General features: G+C 54.0%; 1 protein-coding gene across 15 annotated transcripts in view; it reads right to left on the reverse strand.

The window, feature by feature from the left end:
* The window catches only part of Kmt2d (lysine methyltransferase 2D), a 39,562-nt gene that overhangs the window by 3,375 nt on the left and 17,043 nt on the right, over positions 1-19,144 (reverse strand). For 11 of the 15 annotated variants that reach the window (XM_076912052.1, XM_076912051.1, XM_076912042.1 and 8 more), the window contains 24 exons: positions 19,022-19,095; positions 18,775-18,825; positions 16,864-18,678; positions 16,583-16,765; positions 16,374-16,507; positions 14,247-16,138; positions 12,539-12,662; positions 12,318-12,402; positions 12,154-12,220; positions 11,824-12,056; positions 8,881-11,724; positions 8,638-8,778; positions 8,345-8,512; positions 8,029-8,188; positions 7,342-7,417; positions 7,059-7,234; positions 6,828-6,958; positions 6,123-6,255; positions 5,921-6,048; positions 4,643-5,783; positions 2,266-2,402; positions 2,044-2,174; positions 1,483-1,530; positions 68-353 (listed from right to left, as the gene is read on the reverse strand). In XM_076912052.1, the coding sequence (XP_076768167.1) occupies positions 68-353; positions 1,483-1,530; positions 2,044-2,174; positions 2,266-2,402; positions 4,643-5,783; positions 5,921-6,048; positions 6,123-6,255; positions 6,828-6,958; positions 7,059-7,234; positions 7,342-7,417; positions 8,029-8,188; positions 8,345-8,512; positions 8,638-8,778; positions 8,881-11,724; positions 11,824-12,056; positions 12,154-12,220; positions 12,318-12,402; positions 12,539-12,662; positions 14,247-16,138; positions 16,374-16,507; positions 16,583-16,765; positions 16,864-18,678; positions 18,775-18,825; positions 19,022-19,095 (10,358 nt within the window). The remainder of the gene's footprint in view (positions 1-67; positions 354-1,482; positions 1,531-2,043; positions 2,175-2,265; positions 2,403-4,642; positions 5,784-5,920; positions 6,049-6,122; positions 6,256-6,827; positions 6,959-7,058; positions 7,235-7,341; positions 7,418-8,028; positions 8,189-8,344; positions 8,513-8,637; positions 8,779-8,880; positions 11,725-11,823; positions 12,057-12,153; positions 12,221-12,317; positions 12,403-12,538; positions 12,663-14,246; positions 16,139-16,373; positions 16,508-16,582; positions 16,766-16,863; positions 18,679-18,774; positions 18,826-19,021; positions 19,096-19,144) is intronic. The other 4 variants (XM_076912056.1, XM_076912048.1, XM_076912050.1 and 1 more) reach the window with 3 other exon arrangements.

Genomic DNA, 19,144 nt, shown 5'->3' on the forward strand with positions numbered 1-19,144 from the left:
GAGCCAGCCCTGTGCTCCTGGCAGAGGGTGGACGGCCCAGCACACCAGCCCCGCTGCACGGCAGTACCTGCTCCTCGTAGATCTTCTCCCGCCGATTGGCCACCTCATTGCGAATGATGGTGCCAATGTACTCGATGACCATCGTGTGCTTCTCTAGGTCCTTGGCTGCATAGAGCCCTAGGCCCTGGATCCGTGAGCGAGCCAGGTAAACATTGTTCTTCCACTCAGTGCGCAGGCGCCGGTACTGAGACGACTTGGAGTGCACAAACTGCTTGCTGTACGGGGTGTTGGTCTCGCCTGTGAAGGTGCTCTGATACGCCTTAGACATGCTGGTGCTGTTCAAGGTATGGGGCCTGGGAGGTGATACAGTCCATGACATGACAGACCGAGCAGACCTTGCCCACCTCCTCCCTGGGAACGTGCTATCAGCAACTAGTACAAGTGCCTGCCGCTGTGGAAGTGGAGTGGAAGTGGAGTGAAGTGGAGTGAAAGTGGAGTGGAAACACCTGGGTCTCAGATTGGAAGAGGCAGCAACTCCCTATTGGGACCCTTCTGGACACCCTGGGTAGCAGAAACCACCCAGGACAGGGAGCAGGTACAGAGAGGGAAGAGGCACCAATTCCCCTACACTGAGCCCACTTCAAACTGTCTACCACCCTCCTGCCAAACCATGCTGAATGCCACACTCTTGGAGGGCTTCACCAAGGCCCAGAATTTAAGCTGATGGTTTCTTTAATCAGATGAGTCCTACCTCTTGCATATGCTGTAAGCCCTGAAAATGGGGGCCATCTGTACCCCAGTGGCTTGATCTGATTTTTAAGTGGCTGTGACTTCACAGCCTGAAGACGCCATCGTTGCCTCTCTTCAGGCCATCCCGCTCTGCAGCACAGCATTGGGCTCTGTGCAGACGGCTCAGTGCAGGGGAAAGGCTGCTGCCTGGCAGGAGACCTTCACCACCCTAGGAAGGTCTTGCCCTGAGCAGTGGTTTTCAAACACTCGGGTGTGTTTCTGTTTTATTTAGCGGATTCTTTTCTTCAGCAAAATGTTGACTGTAACTCCAATCCACAGGTGAAAACAGAGTTCCTCTGGCTAAGTCCAATCTTAAGAAGGTATAGTTACACACACAGGGCAAGTCTGCCCACTGGCTTCTGTGTTCTGGGGCTTTGGGAACAATGTGCTTAGAGTTTGAAAACCACTGTTGTAGAGCATCAAGGTCTAGGGCTAGCTAAGGGTAGAGTGTTTGACATTCTACGACAGCCTTCAAGCACCAAAGGCCTTCATGGAAAGCCTGCTACCATGGGTTCTGCCTCCCTCTACCCGAGGACCAAGGTTAGGCTACTGTGGTACACAGAAAGACCAGCAACCCACAAGTTAAGAGGAGGGCCTAGTCCCAGCTGTGTGACCTTTATCTAGTCACGCAGTCTTTCTGGGACTCAGTTTTCTCAGCTATAAAATGGGGATCATACCACCTGCCCTACCTACCTCATAAGGTTGTTGTGAGGATCAAATGAGATAATGGATGTGAAAACGCTTTGAAAAAAAAAGTATAAAGTGCTATACAAATGAAGGTCGCAGTGCTTTTCTACAATACTTCTAGTTAGTTATAACTTCTAGTTAGTTGTAACTTCTAGTTACTTATTTCTAAACAAACTCAGCTTTGGAACGGGAATGTGCCCTAGTCACTCAAAGGGTGTCTGAAGTTTGGGAGTATCACCAGCCCCTCTGGAAACAAAACCAAAGAAGAGAGAAGTGACCAGCTCCCAAATGCATTCCACCACTGGCCACCAAGAACCTCCCATCCGCCACTCCTGGGGTACCCAAGAGTCCTCTGTCCTGTTTCCCTGGTCAACCCAGCGGACCTGAGCTGATTAGGGAAGAGGAAAGGGATACCCCAGAAGATTTGTGTACCTCTAGTCAGGTCTAAGGGTGACTCCCCAGGTTCTTGGAAACAACTCTGATCTGCATCTCAAACCCTCAGAACGTGGCCAGATGGTCCTACCCACATCCATACCTACAGCCCAGGGCTCAGCCACACAAGCTCACCGTTTGTAGTGTGTGAGGATTTTCGGTTCTGATCTGGCACAGCCGGTGGGGTTGATCATGAGTGGTAGTTCCATCAAGGGGTGGCGCCCATAGCGGAATAAATAGTTCTGACAGCTCTCCACCCCAGGGAGCTGCGGACACAGGGATCGATCGATTGCTGCCTTAGTCCTCTGAGACAGGACCAACACTCCCACCTTGCCTCCTGCTCCTCTGCTTGCTTACCGACTCAGCTATGCGGAGCACAGCATGTACCGTCAGCCCAAAGAGCTCTTCGCCTTTCAGGTACTCAGGGAAGAGTCTCAGCATGTCGGCCTCTTTTCTCATGGCAGCCACAGGCTCAATGATGCGGTTCCACACAGCTAGACGTGAGTGAGACAGACAGTACCTTTAGGGTAACATCTGCTTACTGATCTCCAGCCTAACTGTCTCCCTAAGTTCTACTTCCCACCACATGGCCACCACTTCCCTGTGGTTCTTCAGGATCTCCTTGTTTCCTAGAGAAGCGTCAGTGTGAGGGATGACAGAGCCTGTGATAATGAGAGACAAGCAGGCCCCAGAGACCTAGCAGAAGCCACAGCAATTACTGAATAGACGGACACTGTGGAGTTGAAGTCTGAGTAATGTCAACGGGATTTAAGCCAGCCAAGTCTCCAGAGACTCGGTCACTGTGTGTCTACACTCATAGAATGACAAGGCTCACCTCCTGGGTCACAGTGGGCAGAACAACCTGCATGAAGCACTCTACTAGCTCAACTGAGACACACAGCACATGTTCACTAAAACCTACTTCCTGCTGCCTTAGTCAGTACAGAAACAAGGATGAAAAGCAATGGCTCAGCAGTTAAGAACAATGGCTGCTCTTCTGAAGGATCCAGGTTCAGTTCCCAGAAACCATCTTTTAACTCTACTCCCAGGGAATCCAACACACCTACTTCTGGCCTCCGAGGGCACTAAATGTACCAAATACACAGACATATGTGCAGAAAAACACCCACATACCCACACATAAACAAACAAATAAATAGCCAGCCATGGTAGTACACACCTCTAATCCCAGCACTCGGGAAGCAGAGGCAAGTGGAGCTCTGAATTCAAGGCCAGCCTGATCTACAAAACTAGTTTCAGGACAGCCTGGGTTGTCACACAGAGAAACCCTGTCTTGAAAAACAAAACTAAGAAATTTTTATGGGAGTGAGGTGGGGCTGTAACTCAGTGGTGTAAGTTTGCCTAGCATGTCCAGATTCCTGGATTCCATTCCCTGTACCAAAAAAAAACCCAAAAAACCAAAAAACAAAACAAAACAAAAAAACAAACAAACAAAACAAACAAACAAACAAAAAAAAAACAACCCACAAAATTTTATATGTGGAAATAAAGGAATTTAAAATTGTGTATAATAGACAATAGGATCTTAAAATATCACCATTCAACTGGACAGTGTAGAACAAGCTTTTAATCTCAACACTTGGGAGGCAGAGGCAGAGGCAGAGGCAGAGGCAGGTGGATCTCTGTGAGTTCAGGGCCAGGTTGGTCACAGACCAAGTTCCAGGACAGCCAGGGCTACACAGAAATAACCTGTCTCAGATAAACAAAAACAAAAAATTTTAGTCTAGGAGAGATGGCCTGATAGTTGAGAGCACTGACTGCTCTTCCAGAGGACCCAGGTTCAATTCCCAGCACCCACATGGCAACTCACAGACTGCAACATACATGTGGTACATATGCATGAAAAAACAACAATACACATAAAATTTTAAAAAGGCAGGCACTGGTGGTACATGCCTGGCAGGAGGATCTCTAAGTTCGAGGCCAGCCTGGTCTACAGAGTGAGTTCCAGAACAGCCAGGGCTACACAGAGAAACCCTATCTCGAAAAAAACAAACAGAAAAAACACAACCACACACACATGCATAAACACAACCACGCACACACATACATACACACACATGTATACACATTCACACACATATTTGCATGGGCATGCAATTTCACTTTCATGTGCACATACACACATATCATTTAATCTACAAAGGTCATGGGGAAAAAAGCTAAAATATGAAACGTTTTTTTTTTTTTTTTTTTTTTTGGTTTTTTGAGACAGGGTTTCTCTGTGTAGCCCTGGCTGTCCTGGAACTCACTCTGTAGACCAGGCTGGCCTCGAACTCAGAAATCCGCCTGTCTCTGCCTCCCAAGTGCTGGGATTAAAGGCGTGCGCCACCACCGCCCGGCCCTGAAACGTTTTTCTTTTTCTTTTCTTTTTTTCTTTCTTTCTTTTTTTTTTTTTTTTTTTTTTTTTTGAGAAAAGGTCTCCCAGGCTGGCTTCTAGATAGTTGAGGACAACCTGGAATTCAGATCTTCCAACCTTAATCTTCCAAGTACTGGGATTATAGGCATGAAGGAGTAAGCTAAGCAAATATTTTCAACTGCAAAGGTATTTAAAGTGACTGAGAAAGGCTGAATCCCATTATTTGGGGTTTTTAAGATACTGTGTGGCTTGAGGTAGGGGCAGGCCACTCTATAAGAGCTGTACAAATAGCTTCTTTCTTTCTCTGTAAAGTGACTCCTGGAATAACCTGCCCAGGCCCACTGCAGTGCTCACCTTGGGGAGATGCATCGGTGAAGACCAGATCCTCTAAACCCTGTTCGATGACTTTGATCACAAACTCAGGCCGTCCATTATTCTCACTGATGGAACAGCGGTAGCAGCAGCGACGATTGTTAGTACGAAGACTCCAGTAGATGCGAGTGGCCTCGTAGCCCACAGGATAGAGGGCAGTGGCACTGTGGAAGTCAGCCATCTGGTGTGGGAGCAGCTGTCCAATGGCATGAAACACAAGCCCTCCTACTCGGAACATGTGCAGCCGCTCTCCCCGCTGGATGATGCTGGCAATCTGCTTCACCTCATCCCGTTCAATGTAGACCCTCCGGAAGACAGCGAAGGAGCTTAGCTCCTGCTCACAGGGGCCCTTGATCTTGTGCATTGGACACAGCATGGTCTTGTCCTTGAAGAACATGCACTTAGCGCGGATGGCACAGGCAAAATGGTAGACGCTGGGGCAACGCATGCGGTTGCAGCTGCTAGTGGCACCAGTTCGCTGGCACAGAGAGCACTTGGTTAGCAATCCTCGGTGCAAGGCAACCTCCACATTCATCAGTGCCCCACCCTGGGTCTCATATACTTCCGTGGACCACAGGGCACAATTGAGGTGCACCCAGAGGTCCAAGTCAAGGTTGAGCAGGCGGGCGGGGCCGTCAGTGGCCCCGTCTCCCTCTTCGTGACAGAAGCAGCATCTGCGATTGTCTCGAGGCACCTTGCTTGGTCTCAAAGCTGTACCAAACTGCTCCATAAACTCTGCCACCTCCCGTTCATCCTCTTGACGACAACTGCCCTTCTGAATGGTCAGCAGGAGCCGCAGCCGCTTCCAGCGTACCCCTTTCCACTTTTTGAGGCGTGGGGGACGGGAATCTTCGCTCTCTTCAGGGGGCCGGGCTCGGGGTTTGGGGCGGGCAGATTCAGGGGATGAAGCCAGTGGTAGAGGTGAAGGGATGGGTGGCTCAGCAGGCAGTTCAGCCTGAAGTTCAACCATGGGCTCAGCGGGAGGACTAGCAGGAGAAGGTGCCAAAGGGGATGGAGGTGGGGAAGGTTCCTCAGGAGGTGGGGCGGAGAGCTGCCTCACATCCAGGTTAGAGACATTGTAGGTGTACGTGTGCTGGGTGGATGGCTCTGGGGCAGGGCTCTCCTGCGGGAACACCCCTGAATGTTAGTGCCAATTCTTCAGCCAACCAACCCCTTCCTCCTCTCCAGTAGACTCCACTCCCTCAAAAGACCCTAAGAAGTACCTTCTTCCTGAAGCAGACCCTTCTCCCCCAAACCCACCTGCTTCAAGAGGCTCAAGATGTCTAACTGGCTCTTGAGGGTATAGCCAGGCAGCACTGCATCAAACTGCTTCAGCCAATCAGGTCCAGTGTCTGGGCCCTTGCCACTCAAACCTTTTTCTTTCCCACCTAGAGAAAGGAAAAGGGTCAGTCTTCCACCAGAACTCCTCTCTGACCCGAAGGTGATCTCCTGCTCTACTTACCAGAACCCTCAGCTTCCCCCTTCTTGGGTTCGAGGCCAGCCCGGGCAGGGCCGTCTGGGAACAGCACCTCATAGGAGTTGGGGATCTTCATGCTTAGCAGCTCAGCCACTGCCACCATCACGCCATTTAGGTTCTGCAGGGGCAGAAGAGAGATGTGAGCAGAGCCAGCAGGCAGCAGTGTCCACAGTGAGCACTGCCTGTACAGACCACAAGGACACGGCAAAGCCACTGCCTGCAGGGTGCTCAGAGCTCCCTGTTCACTGAGCTCTCCTCACGCACGCAGCCTTTCCTAACCTGTGGCAGGTCACAGCTTCACAGAATGGGAATGCCGACTGCAAACAAACTGCGACTGTTGTTTTAACTGTTTGGCTGCTTTCTTTGACCATAGAACCCTGTGCGAGGCTCCAACGACTGTGACTGGAGGGTCAGGTCTTATACACCTGTCACTTGACAGTCTGTTGGCTGACTGCCTCCTTTTTATCTGTGGATCACGAGCCCTAGGAGGGACCCCACTTCCCTCACTGAGCCCAGTTCTTAGCCCACCCTTTATTTAAAAAAAAAAAAAAAAAAAAAAAAAAAAAAAAAAAAAAAGGCAGGTACTCAGGACAAATATTTAGACAGTTGTAACTTTTTTATCCAGACAAGCTGTGAAGACTGCCCTCTGACCTAAGTTCTCCATGGCCTCACGGCACCCATGGGACACACCTTGGCGGCAGCAGCAGAGACTGTGAGCATGACTGACACCTCACTCCCCTTGCCCTTCTCCCACGCTGTAGCAGGCAGCTTTCCAGGGACCTCCAGGTCAAGGACCCCATAAGGTTTGGTATCTGGGAAGACTGGACAGAGAGAGAACTATGTAGTCAGTCACTTTCCATCATCACCCTAGCCCGACTCCCCAGCCGCACTGTGCTGGCCCACGCAGTGAGCAGCACACACCAGGGATGCTGGTTCGAGGGATGATGGGGATGACAGGAGACAGGGCCCGGCTGTCCTGCTCCCACCGGCCAGAGCCCAGCTGAGGGAAACGCGGGGCCTCTTCCCCAAGGATGCTCTCAGGGGAAGAAGCTGGCACAATGCTGTCAGGAGAATCGCTGTCCTCATCACTCTCCATCCTGCAGGTTGGATGCAAACAGTGTTGACCCAGCCTCCTGATTCTCCTGCTCAGAGCTAGAGACCAGGAGGTGTGGCCATAACTGAAACCCTCCTCCCTCTTCCCTACCTGACATCCTCAGTCTGATTGTGAGGGGGTGTAGGCAGAGCGGCCAGCAGGTCTAAACTCTTCACTTCTGCAGTATCTGGGGTGGGAGGGAGGAGTCAGGTGAGTGTGTGTGGAGAGACGTCCTCAGGTTCAACCATACATTGTGATCAACTATCTACTCAACTAACAGTCTGAGGCAGGAAAACTATACACATTGAGCCTTTGTTTGTGTGCACTTATGTAGCACAGGCTAGCTGACTTCAAACTCATGATCCCTGTTGTCTTTATTCTTCAGTGTCAAGCAGGATCCTAGCCCGGGTCACAGCACCACTCTGTACTTACATCTTTACATCTTTACCAACTGAGGCGAGTTTTACAGTGTCCAGTCTATAAGGAGGACATCATGGCTCAAACAAGTCAATCACTCTACCTACTCCACGCATCACAGCTAAACACACTCATGCACTAGAGTTCAGATGTACATCAGACAGGGTTCCATAGCCACAAACACTGGAACTTCCCTCAGATTCACCATTGCTTTGCAAGCCTCCAGAAGGCCACATTTCCAAACAGTCCCTTCCCACCAAATGTCTCGGTGCAAGTGCACAGGGCAGTATGCAACCCTTTCGTCTTCTGATACCGAGTGGCAGGACACCACTGCATGTCTGGAACTCATCAAGTCCCAAGAGAGACCAGCTTCTCACTTACCTCTCAGTGTTCCTTCACTGTCCTGGGCAGAGGCTGCATCCTTGGGGTGCTCCCCCAGCTCGTCAGAGGGAGTAACACCATTCACCATCTTCTGCTGCACCGATGGGGGTGGGGTGGGGGGCAGCGACGAGGGTGGTGTCGGCGGGTTACTCAGGTTATTCTGGGGGGTGGGGTGGGTGTTGTGTGCAAGACGGCATAGGGAGACTGGAATAATCTCCTGGCCCCACATCACACCAGCATGTTCCTCCAGTCTTTCATCCCCACCTCCAACCCCAAGAATCTTATTATTCCCAAAAAGTATTGCCATTTTTCTGACCTTGGTGAGCAGCTGAGAATAGTAGTCAGGGCTGGTGTGCAGAGCCCCACTTCCAAAGGCCCCCCTGAGCTGGCTCTGCCCACTGACTAGGCAGCCACTGCCAAAGGGAGCAAAGAGGCTAAAATTGGCGGTGATGGTAGGCTCCGTCAGCGGCAGCTGGGACAGTTCCTAGGAGGGGCAAGATGACAATTCTGAAAAGATGCAGCATCCACAGCTGCCCTCCAGACCTCGGGGGACAGGCGACCCATCCTCCTATCCTGAGGGAGGTCATGGGACTGGCTCCTGGGGATCACCTGTTTTAGCTGTTTCAATAATGCCTCATTGGCCCTGACGCCATCTTCTTTCCGCAGCTTCTTCCGGGAGCTCGCCAATCTGTCACTTGTCTTCTGCACCCGCTTGGGCTTCACTGGCAGAGGCTTTCTCGCGGCTGCGTCCTAAACCACAGAAGCGCTGTGAAGGCCACTGCCCTTCCCTATTCTGACCCAGCCCTGTTCATCTGACCTCCACTGCCACAACACTCTATCTAAAGGACTCACCTCTTTGTTGCTGGAAGTACCCTGTAGCTTCTGCTCCAGCCCTGACAGTTTGCTGTCAATGTGTCCATTGATCTCAGCTCGAAGGCCCTCAGGACCCCGCCCAGCACCAAGTTGCACATTCTTTGCCCGTAGAAGCTTCTGCAAGAGCAGATGCCCAGCCTCTGAGCGGGAGCCTGCTAGCAGGAGGTGGTTGCTGGTGCCTGGTGCCCCAGTTGGCTCCCCATTGGCCTCCCTTTTCACTGTCTGTGCACCCAGGACACATGGCTCTTCCCGAGGCTCCTGTTTGATGCTGAGTTGAGATGGCTCATGTACCACCTGTCCGTTCACCTGCTCCAGATGCCCGGGTACCAGGCTGCTCTGCTCTGGCTTCTGGGCTTCTGTAACGTTGTCTGAGGGGTCCCAAGGTCCTAGCCCCTTGCCAAAGAAAGTATCTGCAAGCTGGGCAGCAGCAGGTGAGACCCTCCCAGGAGGCAGCTCCAAGGCTGGCCCCTGGGGCTTTGGAGTCCCTGGATGGGTTGGGGTTAGCTGGGCACTGGGGGAAGGTAATTGTGAAGGTCTCTTTGGCTCTTGGGGACTGGAAGGTGGAGGTGTGGGATGGACAGGGCCAAGCACTGGTCCTGTAGATAAGGCTCCTTGTGGGACAGGGAGCCGGGGTGGGCCCTGAGGTCGAGACCCTGCCCCTAGCTCCTGGAGGGGTCCTGTCTGAGATGCAGAAAAACCCCCAGGTTGAGGTTGACAGCCTAGGAGGCCCTGGAGGGGAGAGGGTTGGGTCCCCAGTTCCTGGAACGGTGGAGTCTGGCGTACTGCCTGACTCTGCTGCAGCTGCCGTTGCATGAGGAGTGCCTGTAGCTGCTGCTGCTGCTGTGGGCTCAGGTGCCGTAGCTGCGGGTTTTTGGCCAGGACTCCTTGGAGCTGTGCTCGAAGTTGACCCACTGTAGGCATGACTCCAACTCCAGGAGGACCCTGTCCAGACTGAGGAGTAGGTCCCGATTTGGAAGGCTGTGACCCTGTGTTATTCTGAATGGGTCGATCTAGCCCAAGGGGCTGTTGGGAGCCCAGAAGATTCTGGGCCATAGGTCCAGGCTGCTCCCCCAAGGCAACAGAGGGTTGGGCCAGCAGGTGGGGTACAGATGGGGCCTCAGAGGAGGATCCACTCCCTAGCTGCTGCCCATGGCTTCCTCCACCTGCCATGGGAAGCAAGTTCACCTGCTGCTGGGGCTGTCCTGGGAGCCTGAGCGGCGGCTGGAGCTGCACTGAGGTGGGCTGAGGTTGGGCCTGGGACTGGACAAGTAGGAGTTGTGAGTCTCCAGAAACAGAGGGCTTTACCTCCCCTGGGTCAACAGACATTGGCTCAGGTGTAGTGCCCACTGCTGGTGGCCCTCCTTGATGTGTTGAGGGTCCCTCAGTGACCTCTGAAGGAAGCGCTGTCTCTGCAATGTTTTGCTCCTTGCCTGCCAGGAGGGAGGTTGGGCCTAGGGCTCCAGGGCTAGAAAAGTGTTGAAGAGGCTTGACTGGCATGCCAGGGCCAAGTGTCACTTGCTGCTGCTGCTGCTGCTGCTGCTGCTGCTGCTGCTGCTGCTGCTGCTGCTGCTGCTGCTGCTGCTGCGGAGATAATAAAGTTCGATTCTGGTTCAAGAGGCCCAGCTGCTGCTGCTGCAGCTGTTGTTGCTGGTGCAGCTGCTGCTGCAAGTGCAGCTGTTGCTGCTGTAGCAGCTGTTGCTGTTGTTGCTGCTGCTGCAGCTGTTGCATCTGTTGCTGTTGCATCTGTTGCTGTTGCATCTGTTGCTGTTGCATCTGTTGCTGTTGTATCTGTTGCTGTTGCATCTGTTGCTGCTGCTGCTGTTGTAAAGAACCCAAGGCCTGAGCACTCATTTTGGGCTGTCCACTATGTGACATCATTCCTTGCTGAAGTTGGGAAAGCCCCGTCATAGATCCCTGCTGCTGCTGCTGCTGCTGCTGCTGCTGCTGCTGTTGTTGCTGCTGCTGCTGGGCTGTGAGCAGCCGGTGTCCCATAAGGCTGTGACCCTGCTGTGCCAGCTGAGGGGAGCTCAGCACCCTGGACTGAGTCATGAGCACCTGTCTGTGAGGGCCCTGAGGACCCAAAGCTCCAGAGTGCTGCTGCTGCACTGCCACCTGGGCAGGACCCAGCATGCCCTGGGGCCCCTGTGATTGCTGGGGGGACAACTGTTGAACCAGGAGGCCCTGGTGGTTGCTGGGAGGCAGAAGGCCCTGAGGCTTAGGACCCAGAGCCTGGTTCTGTACTCCGGGACCCTGTTGTTGTTGTTGGATTGCCACCTGCCCTAAGAGGTGCTGCTGCTGCTGCTGCTGCTGCTGCTGCTGCAGTTTCTGAGCCAGCTGCATTCGTTGCTGCTGCAGCTGTTGCTGCCTTTCCTGTAAAAGCCTCGAGTCAGGTCCAAGGCTTCGGAGAGCAAGATTGCCAGGGAAGAAGCTCCCTGAGGGGCCAGTCAAGGATCCAGCCACACCAGAATGCTGCTGCTGCTGCTGCTGCTGCTGCTGCTGCTGCTGCTGCTGCTGCTGCTGCTGCTGCTGCTGCTGCTGCTGCTGCTGCTGCTGCTGGGCCAAGGCAGTATTGAGGAATGGACCACCAGACTGTCCGGGTAGTACCATACCCCCTGGAGGCAGACGAAGCCCTCCAGCTTGCCCACCCGGAGGTGCCTGTGGTGGCTGTAACCCATGGCCAGGGAGCTTGGTGAGGACCCGAGGATTCTGAGAAGAGCTGACAGCCAGTACAGCTGAGTGCTGCTGCTGCTGCTGCTGCTGTTGCTGCTGTTTGTTCCGATATTCTGCCATGAGATTTGTGTGCTCTTTCTGCTGTTTCCGGACCTAACATAGGAGGGATGGAGGGGTCAGCCTGGAGACTGCCCACCCTGCTGTCCCTTTTCCCTGGTCTCTGGGTTCTAAGCTGAACTTTTCTCTCCTCACCTGGTCCAGCTGCTTCTGGATCTTGCTCTGCTGCTCTGTGACCAGCTTGAGCTTCTCAGCATCGGCTTCTGGGAACTCGCGGCCGGCCTTTTTGGCAGTGCGCTGCTTGGCACACAGAGCCTTCCGAGACTTGCGGTGCACACCGATCTGCTCTTCTAGCACCTTCAGCTGCATCTGTAGGAGCTGCTGGGTGTGGAACAGCCATTCTTCATACTGCCGCTGGTCAGCCTCATCTGGAAACAGACCTTGTATGGTAAGACCCACAAAACGGTGACCTTCTCCCAGACCCCTAACCACTGCTCCGCGCCCTCCTTCTTTGCCCATACTCACTGATCACTCCCTGGGCAAAAGTGGGTGGGTTGGGACGAGGCTGGGAAGGGTCACTAGCATTCCGTTCCTGTGGTAAGAGAGATTTCTAGACGGTCACTGCTCCATGGCAGGCCCTAAGAAAAGCAGCCCAGTGAGATAGTCGTAGGTTCCTACTTTCCCCTTACCTGGCCACTCCCAGGTGCCACATGGTTCTGAAGATCACTGCCAGACCCCCCGGAGAGCCTCTGAGCCAGCAGTGACACTTGCTGCCTACAGTTTATAAAGCATAGGGAATTCTGGTGTCAGTGAGGGCACCGGTCACACACAAAGCAATGGGCATGTTGGGAGGGAACCAGGACAGCAGATGTCATAGGAAAGTCAGCCCCACCCAAGTCCCGAGTCTCACCTGTTTATACCAGGTGCCACCCCAATGCTGCCCTGAGCCATCACTTTCTTGATGCCTTTCAAAGCTACCATCTTGGCCTTTGCAATAGGATCAATGATGTCTTCTGCAGCAAATTTGTCCAGGTCTGAGGAAGGAGGAGATAAATGAGCTGGGTTTGACAGTCAGGGCTCCAAAGCATGATGGCTGTTTCCCCAATGCCCTGACCTCTGTATAAAGAACAATGATGTGGCAAGTCCACTCAGCTAAGCCAGGAACTTGGTGATGCAGCACTAATGCTCCTGAAACATGGTCCTTGTGTTTGTACACTGTAAGAAAATGGCGCCACTCTACTGTTTAAGCCTCAGTTTCCCTCACTTGATAAGAGACAAAGATTGCCCACCTCCTGGTGCTAGAGAGGACAATGTGGCAGTAAAGGCATGCGTTCTGAGCATGCGTTCTAAGCATGCCAGACAAAACTCTTGAAATAGTATTCTACAGCCCAACAGAGCCCAGTCACCCAAGGTGGAGGCACTGTGGCAAAGCCTTAGACAGCAGTTGTCTCTGACACAAAAATATCATCCAACAGCCACTGTCCTGCTAGCCTAGGACTGAGGAAACAAAAACAAAAAACTAACGGCACAGTCATGCACATCTGTAATTCCAGCACACAGAGGCTACCATAGAAGAGTCTAAATTTAAGGCCAGCCTGTGCTATATAGTGAGGCTCTGCCTTAAAAGATAAAACAAACTAGAATAAACCAGGTATGGTGACACATGCTTATTATAATTCCAGCGCTTGATGAGTGAGACAGGAGAATCATAAATTTAACATCATCATCATACAGAGTAAGTCTGATGTTAGCCTGGGGTACATGAGATCCTATCTCACCTCCCATCCCACTCTTATGCCCTCCCCTACAAACAAACAAACAAACAAACAAACAAGACCATAAAGCAAGCAGAAAAAACATCTAAAACCCTACACTTTGGTTTCTACTCTTAGGGTGCTTTTGTTTAATTGTCTATTTGGGAAAGGATCTCCCTATTTGTCTCTGGCTCTCCTGGAACTCACTATGTAGAGTAGGCTGGCCTTGAACTCTCTGAGATCCTCCTGCCTGTCTCTCGAGTACTGTGGCATGCAGCACCAGGCCTAGCTTACACTGTTATATATCTCTCCTGCTCAGAAAACTGACTCTCAGCTTTGTAAAAGACTAATTAGTCTCATCTCATGAAATTTTAATGCCATTGAGTCCAGATTCAGCTCTCCTACTTGTATAATCTCAGACAAGTTACTTAGCTTTTATGCCTCAGTTTCCTCTTCTATAATCAAAACCAACTAGACCCATTTCATGAGTCTGTTATGATGAAATCGAGCACTTAGTGGCAAACAGCACCTGACACAGTGACTACTCACTCCTCACTAGGAGCCACTGAAACCAGAGCAGTGCCTGCTCTGCGGCACCAGTCACCACTCTCCACAGCTGTATTTAATCTTTCAGGCACCTGGATAGCATATCCTTGTACTACTTCTCTCCAAATTCCAAATTTAACCAGACATAAAGGCCCTGCTAATCAGGCTCCATCCCTCCATCCTCTCAAAAGCTCCGACTTTCTGCCTATAGCGCTCTGCTGTTTCGCCAACATCCCTGGTGTCCCACCGCCCTTAACTAGAGTAAGTGGCACTTGGTAACAAACAGCATCACACACTTATATGCCAATGTGAAGTTACCTGTGTCTGGGAAGAAACTGTTAGCCAGCTGCTGCTGCTGCATCGCCAGCTGCTGGGGCTTCATGCACATGGACGCTGGCATGGAGTTCATGGGCTTCTGTGCTAACACTGGCTGTGAGCTCTGCTGGGGCACCAGGCCTGTCTGCCCAGCTGGCTGCCCACTTAGCATATGCCCTTGGTTAGACACCATAGCCAGACGCTGCTGAAGGGCATGAGCTGGTGACTGGGCCGGCATCACTGACGGGCCCAAGCCTGGCTGTCGGGTACTCCCAAGACCCAGAGCAAGCTGCTGGGGCGGTCCAGGCTCATGTGGCAAAGGCAGTGGCTGGGCAGGGCCCGGTGTGGGAAGGAGGGAGTGCTGCTGCTGCTGCTGCTGTTGCTGTTGTTGCTGGGCTGGCAGCGCAGTCTGTGCTGAAAGCTGCTGTTTCTTCTGCAGTTCCTTCTTCTCGTGCTCTAGTAGGTCCTCAATGAGCAGCGGCAGTTCGCTGGCTACCAATGAGCTCTCCATCTTGTCCAGCTCATCCCCAGGGGCTGCATGGCCACTGGGTAAGGTTAGGGCCCCACTTTCTAGCTCAAACTTTTCCAGAAGAGAAGATCCAGCTGAGCCACTCAGTGAGCTGGGGTTCAGCAAGTGTGCTGGTGTTCCTCCTGTGGCCCCAAATGGGCCCTTCTCAGCTGTGTGCCCACTGCTAGGGAACGGTCCTGTACCTACTCCTCCTCGAGTGTCCCGGCCGCCCATCACAGTCTGCCCTGGCTTCAGACCCAGGGTTAGGGGAGTGGCAGGAGGAGCTGGCTCCACCTTGGGGGTATTCATGGTGAACTGGCAAGGGGAAGGATGGCGTCCTCCCTCCTCCACTTTGGGCTTCACCTCAGGGAGCACAGATGTTAAGCGAGGCTCTGAGTTATCTGGGGCAGGTGGAGGACGGTCCTCAGGGCCCAAGGATGCTGGCTCCACCCCCCGCAGCAGGGCTTCTCGCTCAGCCTTCTCATTTGCTGACTCCACCAGCCTTAGGTGCTCATTAAAGATGTCCTTCTTATCCCCAGTATCAAGCTCAGGGTCAGTATACGCTAGCAGGTCAAATTCATCTCCATTGAGGAGGTCATCCAGGTGGGGATCGTTTGTCTCCAGGTTTCCCAGGGTACCCAACTCATCATCGCCCTTGGCCACATCCACACCCAGACCCAAGTGAGCAAGCTCTTCATCATCCTCTAGGGCCTTGTGGGCATCAAAGTCATCGTCCAGCTCAGGATCCTCACAAGGCAACTTCCCAGCCTCCAAGGCCAGAGGGGGACGACTAAGTTCAGTGCTTGATGGTGGACGACTGACCAGCTCCAAGCCAGCTGGTAAGGCAGGACCCTTGGTATGGGGTGTCTGATGGAGGCTGTTGTTCAACTCAGGGGCTGGCGGAGCTGAGGGCTTTTGTGGGGGAAGGCCTGAAACAGCCAGGCCCCGAAGACCTTCAGGAGCCAGTCGATGGGGTTCCTCGCTTACTGGGTAAAAACGGGGCCTCTGAAGGGGACCTTGACCAGGAAACGGAGATACCCCAGGTCCAAGTCCTTTCTGTACATTATGTCGCAACTCAATGAACTGAGCAGGACCAGCTGAACCAGGAACTGGCTCGGCAGGGCCTGGAAGGCGGGTGGGAATTCCTGCCAAGGGGGAACCGAGTGCTTGGCGGCCAAGTTCAGGTCCAGGAGTTGATGAGAATCGAGCAGACATGGCAAGTCTCATGGAGGTTGCTGCTGCTGCCACCTGCTGCTGCTGCTGCTGCTGCTGCTGCTGCTGCTGCTGCTGCTGCTGCTGCCACAGTTGTTGCTGCTGCTGCTGTAAGGGCAGGGACCCAGGATAGGGTGTTCGCTGATAGAAGGCCTGGGAGCCTCCAACAAGTTGCCTGGAAAAATATGCAGTAATCTATGAGAATCAATCAGCATGGAGGGCAAGAACAGAGGTTTACGTTAGTGAGGAAAGACAAAACAAATAGTGAGGGGGAAAAAAAGGGAGAGGAAGTCATAACAGAAGGATCAGTGATAGGGAAAAGATCTGAGGCAGAATACAGTGATGGTAAGCTAAGTCTGTCTCTCATTCACACACACACACACACACACACACACATCCTGGAACCTCACCTGCTGTTTATGTCCATGGAAGGAGTGGCTGGTGGAAGCGGCCGGGAGAGTCGATCATCGCTGGAGAAGGCCCCTGGTCCCAGCACAGGACCACCAAGCTTGCTTGAGGGCAGCCCCACAATGCTGCTCCTATCCTAGAAGACAAGAAGCAGATGAGGTGTAGCCACCGTCACGACACCGGCCCCACCAGCCCTTGCCAATCCACCTACCTGAGGCCCAGTAAGAGGGGGCTGGCCTCGGCTCAGCTGTTCAAAGGCAGGGCTGCTGGGTTCAGCACCCCAGTTGCCTGGAGGCCCGACTGCACCTGCAGCTGCTGCAGCTGTTTCCTTCTCCTGCCGCAGGGTGTTCCGCTGGATCTGCTGCCGAATCAGCAGTTCCCGTAGTCGCTGGCGCTGTCCAGAAAACAGAGAAGTCAGTCCATCCACTCTAATCACAGGGCTGGTGGAGAGAATATAAACAAGGTGTGACCAGCTGTGGGCTATCCACTCACCTGCCGTTGCTTCTCCAGCTCTGTCTGGCTGAGGCTAGACATGCCTGCATCCTGGGCACTTGAGAGTTCAGCTGTCGCCAAAGAGCTACTACTCACTGTGGCTCCTGGGTCTTCTCTCTTTTCCACTGGAGAGGTGATGCCTACCCTTTGTGAGGCTCCATGCGACAAGTAGGGGAGGGATCCATCAGGTGTGGGAGGTGGCAGAACTGATGCGGGGCGTAGTGGGGACAGCCCATAGCCCTCCCCTGTGGGCCCACTGCTGGGCCCCAGAGGACTGCCTGATGGGTGAAAGTTCCCCGTGGCTACGGTGTAGTTTGTGCTTTGAGGCTTGCCCAAAGTGGGGCCAGGCCCAAAATGGCTGTTGATCCCATGGGGTGAAGGGAGACCAGGCTGAGGGACAGGGGGTTTTAGGGAAGGCTCCCCTACCCCCTGTGGGAAAGTGAACCGCATGGGAGATGGGGTGCCCACAAATGCGCCCGTCCCAGGAGAACGGGCAAAATTAGTGGGCTGCCCACTTGGGACCTTGGCATGGAGCTCACCTGCTGGGCCAGAGGGCAGGGCCGCTGGGAAGCCCCCAGCTCCCAGCGGAGTGTGGGCTAGGGGCCCAGCCTTAAAGGCAACTTCAGGGGGCTGGGGCCGGGGTGGCTTATGCAACGGGGCAAAGGGATCACGGGACTGAGGGCGTGAGGGTGGACGAGAATAAGGGTCAGGAGACTGGAAGCGAGGGGTAACAGGGGATGGACAGAACGCCTCAGCCGACAGAGGACGTGGGGTCAGTGGGGACTGAGAACTGGACTGGGACTGGGGACTAGCGGGCACTCTGGAGAAAGGATCAGAGGGCAGTGATCGGGGAGGTGGGGCACAGCAGCTCTCAGGGGGTGGTGGCTGGGGCCGAGGAGTCAATGGGGGCTGGGCATAGGGGTCGGGGTATGGGCCTGGACGAAAGACATCTGGGTGGCTGGGAGGAGAAGGGGCCAAAGCCTGGGCAGGGGGTGGCTCCTGGGCCCGTAGGCCCAGGCCCGGGCTCTGGGGCTCTACCTGAGATGCCCGAGGGGTTAGGGGAGCTTTGAAGACATCAGGTGCCTTTAACTCCAGGCCACCCAGGTGGGGGCCTGAAGAGGGTGAGTCAACACAGCCCAGGTTTGGGGGACCATAGCCAGGAGAGGATGCCCCAAGCTCTTCCTTCTTCACTTCCAGGGACTTTCGGGACTCCCCAAAAGGTTGGGGTGAGAGCAGAGGCTCGGAAGCCTTGCCTCCTACTACCCCTGGGCTCTCAGGCACAGCCAGGTTGTCCAATGAGGGGCAGCGAGGTTTGAGGAAGGGGTCAGGCGTAGAAGGCTGGTGTCTGGGGGTACCCGGTGGAGTAGTATGAAATTCCCCTGGCTGGCCAGTCCCAGGTCGAGTTGTGGTACCCAGCACGGGAGGCTGGACAGGGGCTCCAGTAGGGCTTGGGTAAGGAGGATAAGTGGGTGGTGCCGCAGAGAAGCGGGGCTCCGGGGCGTAGGCAGGGGCCAGTCCAAAGGGGTCCTGCGAAGGCACTTGGGCGGGCACCTGGGGCGGGAGCTTGAGGAAGAGCTCACCAGGTGAGTCAGGGCCGGGTACTGTGCCCGCTGGTGGCTTCAAGAACCCGTCCGCAGAGGTAGACAAGCCAGCAGGGGTGGTGGGGCTGCCAAGGAAAATGGTGGGGGCCGCGGCAGGGGGCGGACTGCCCAATGCCCCTGGCTGGGAGGGAATGCGGAGATGGAGGGCTGGTCGATCAGTCTTACGGGCTATGTCGCCCATCTTGGCTTGCTTGCTGATCTGGCTCTCAGCCTGCTGCAGGGAGACCAAGTGGAGCTGTCAGGCTGCTGACTGACGGTGTGATCCATGTCACCCCCACCACCCCCCGTCCTAGAAAGGCCACCCACTCACCTTTTGCACCTTGTTGATGCGGTGAGCAGCCCGGTTATCTTTGGCCTTTTGCTGAGGGACACAGGAAACAATACAGGGCTTCATGCTCAACCTCAAGCCCAGCTCCCATCCCTCCAATCAAACTGCCTCCCCCAGAGATCAGTCCCTCCTCACCCAGCTGCTTAGGAGATGACAGAAGGATAAGGACTGAGGTAAGCCACTGAAACTGCTTCTACTTCAGGCCTCAAGATGGCCCATGCTGTCTTACCAGGTAGGGGGCTTTGTCGGTGGCTGGAACCTTTCTCCAGAGCTTCATGATTTGTTTACATCGGCTAGACCAGTCTGGGGAACAGAAAGTCAAGTCAGAGGAGAGCCCTCCACCTGCCAGGCT

The sequence above is a fragment of the Arvicanthis niloticus genome, chromosome 13, assembly GCF_011762505.2.
Source record: "Arvicanthis niloticus isolate mArvNil1 chromosome 13, mArvNil1.pat.X, whole genome shotgun sequence".
Classification (NCBI taxonomy): domain Eukaryota; kingdom Metazoa; phylum Chordata; class Mammalia; order Rodentia; family Muridae; genus Arvicanthis; species Arvicanthis niloticus.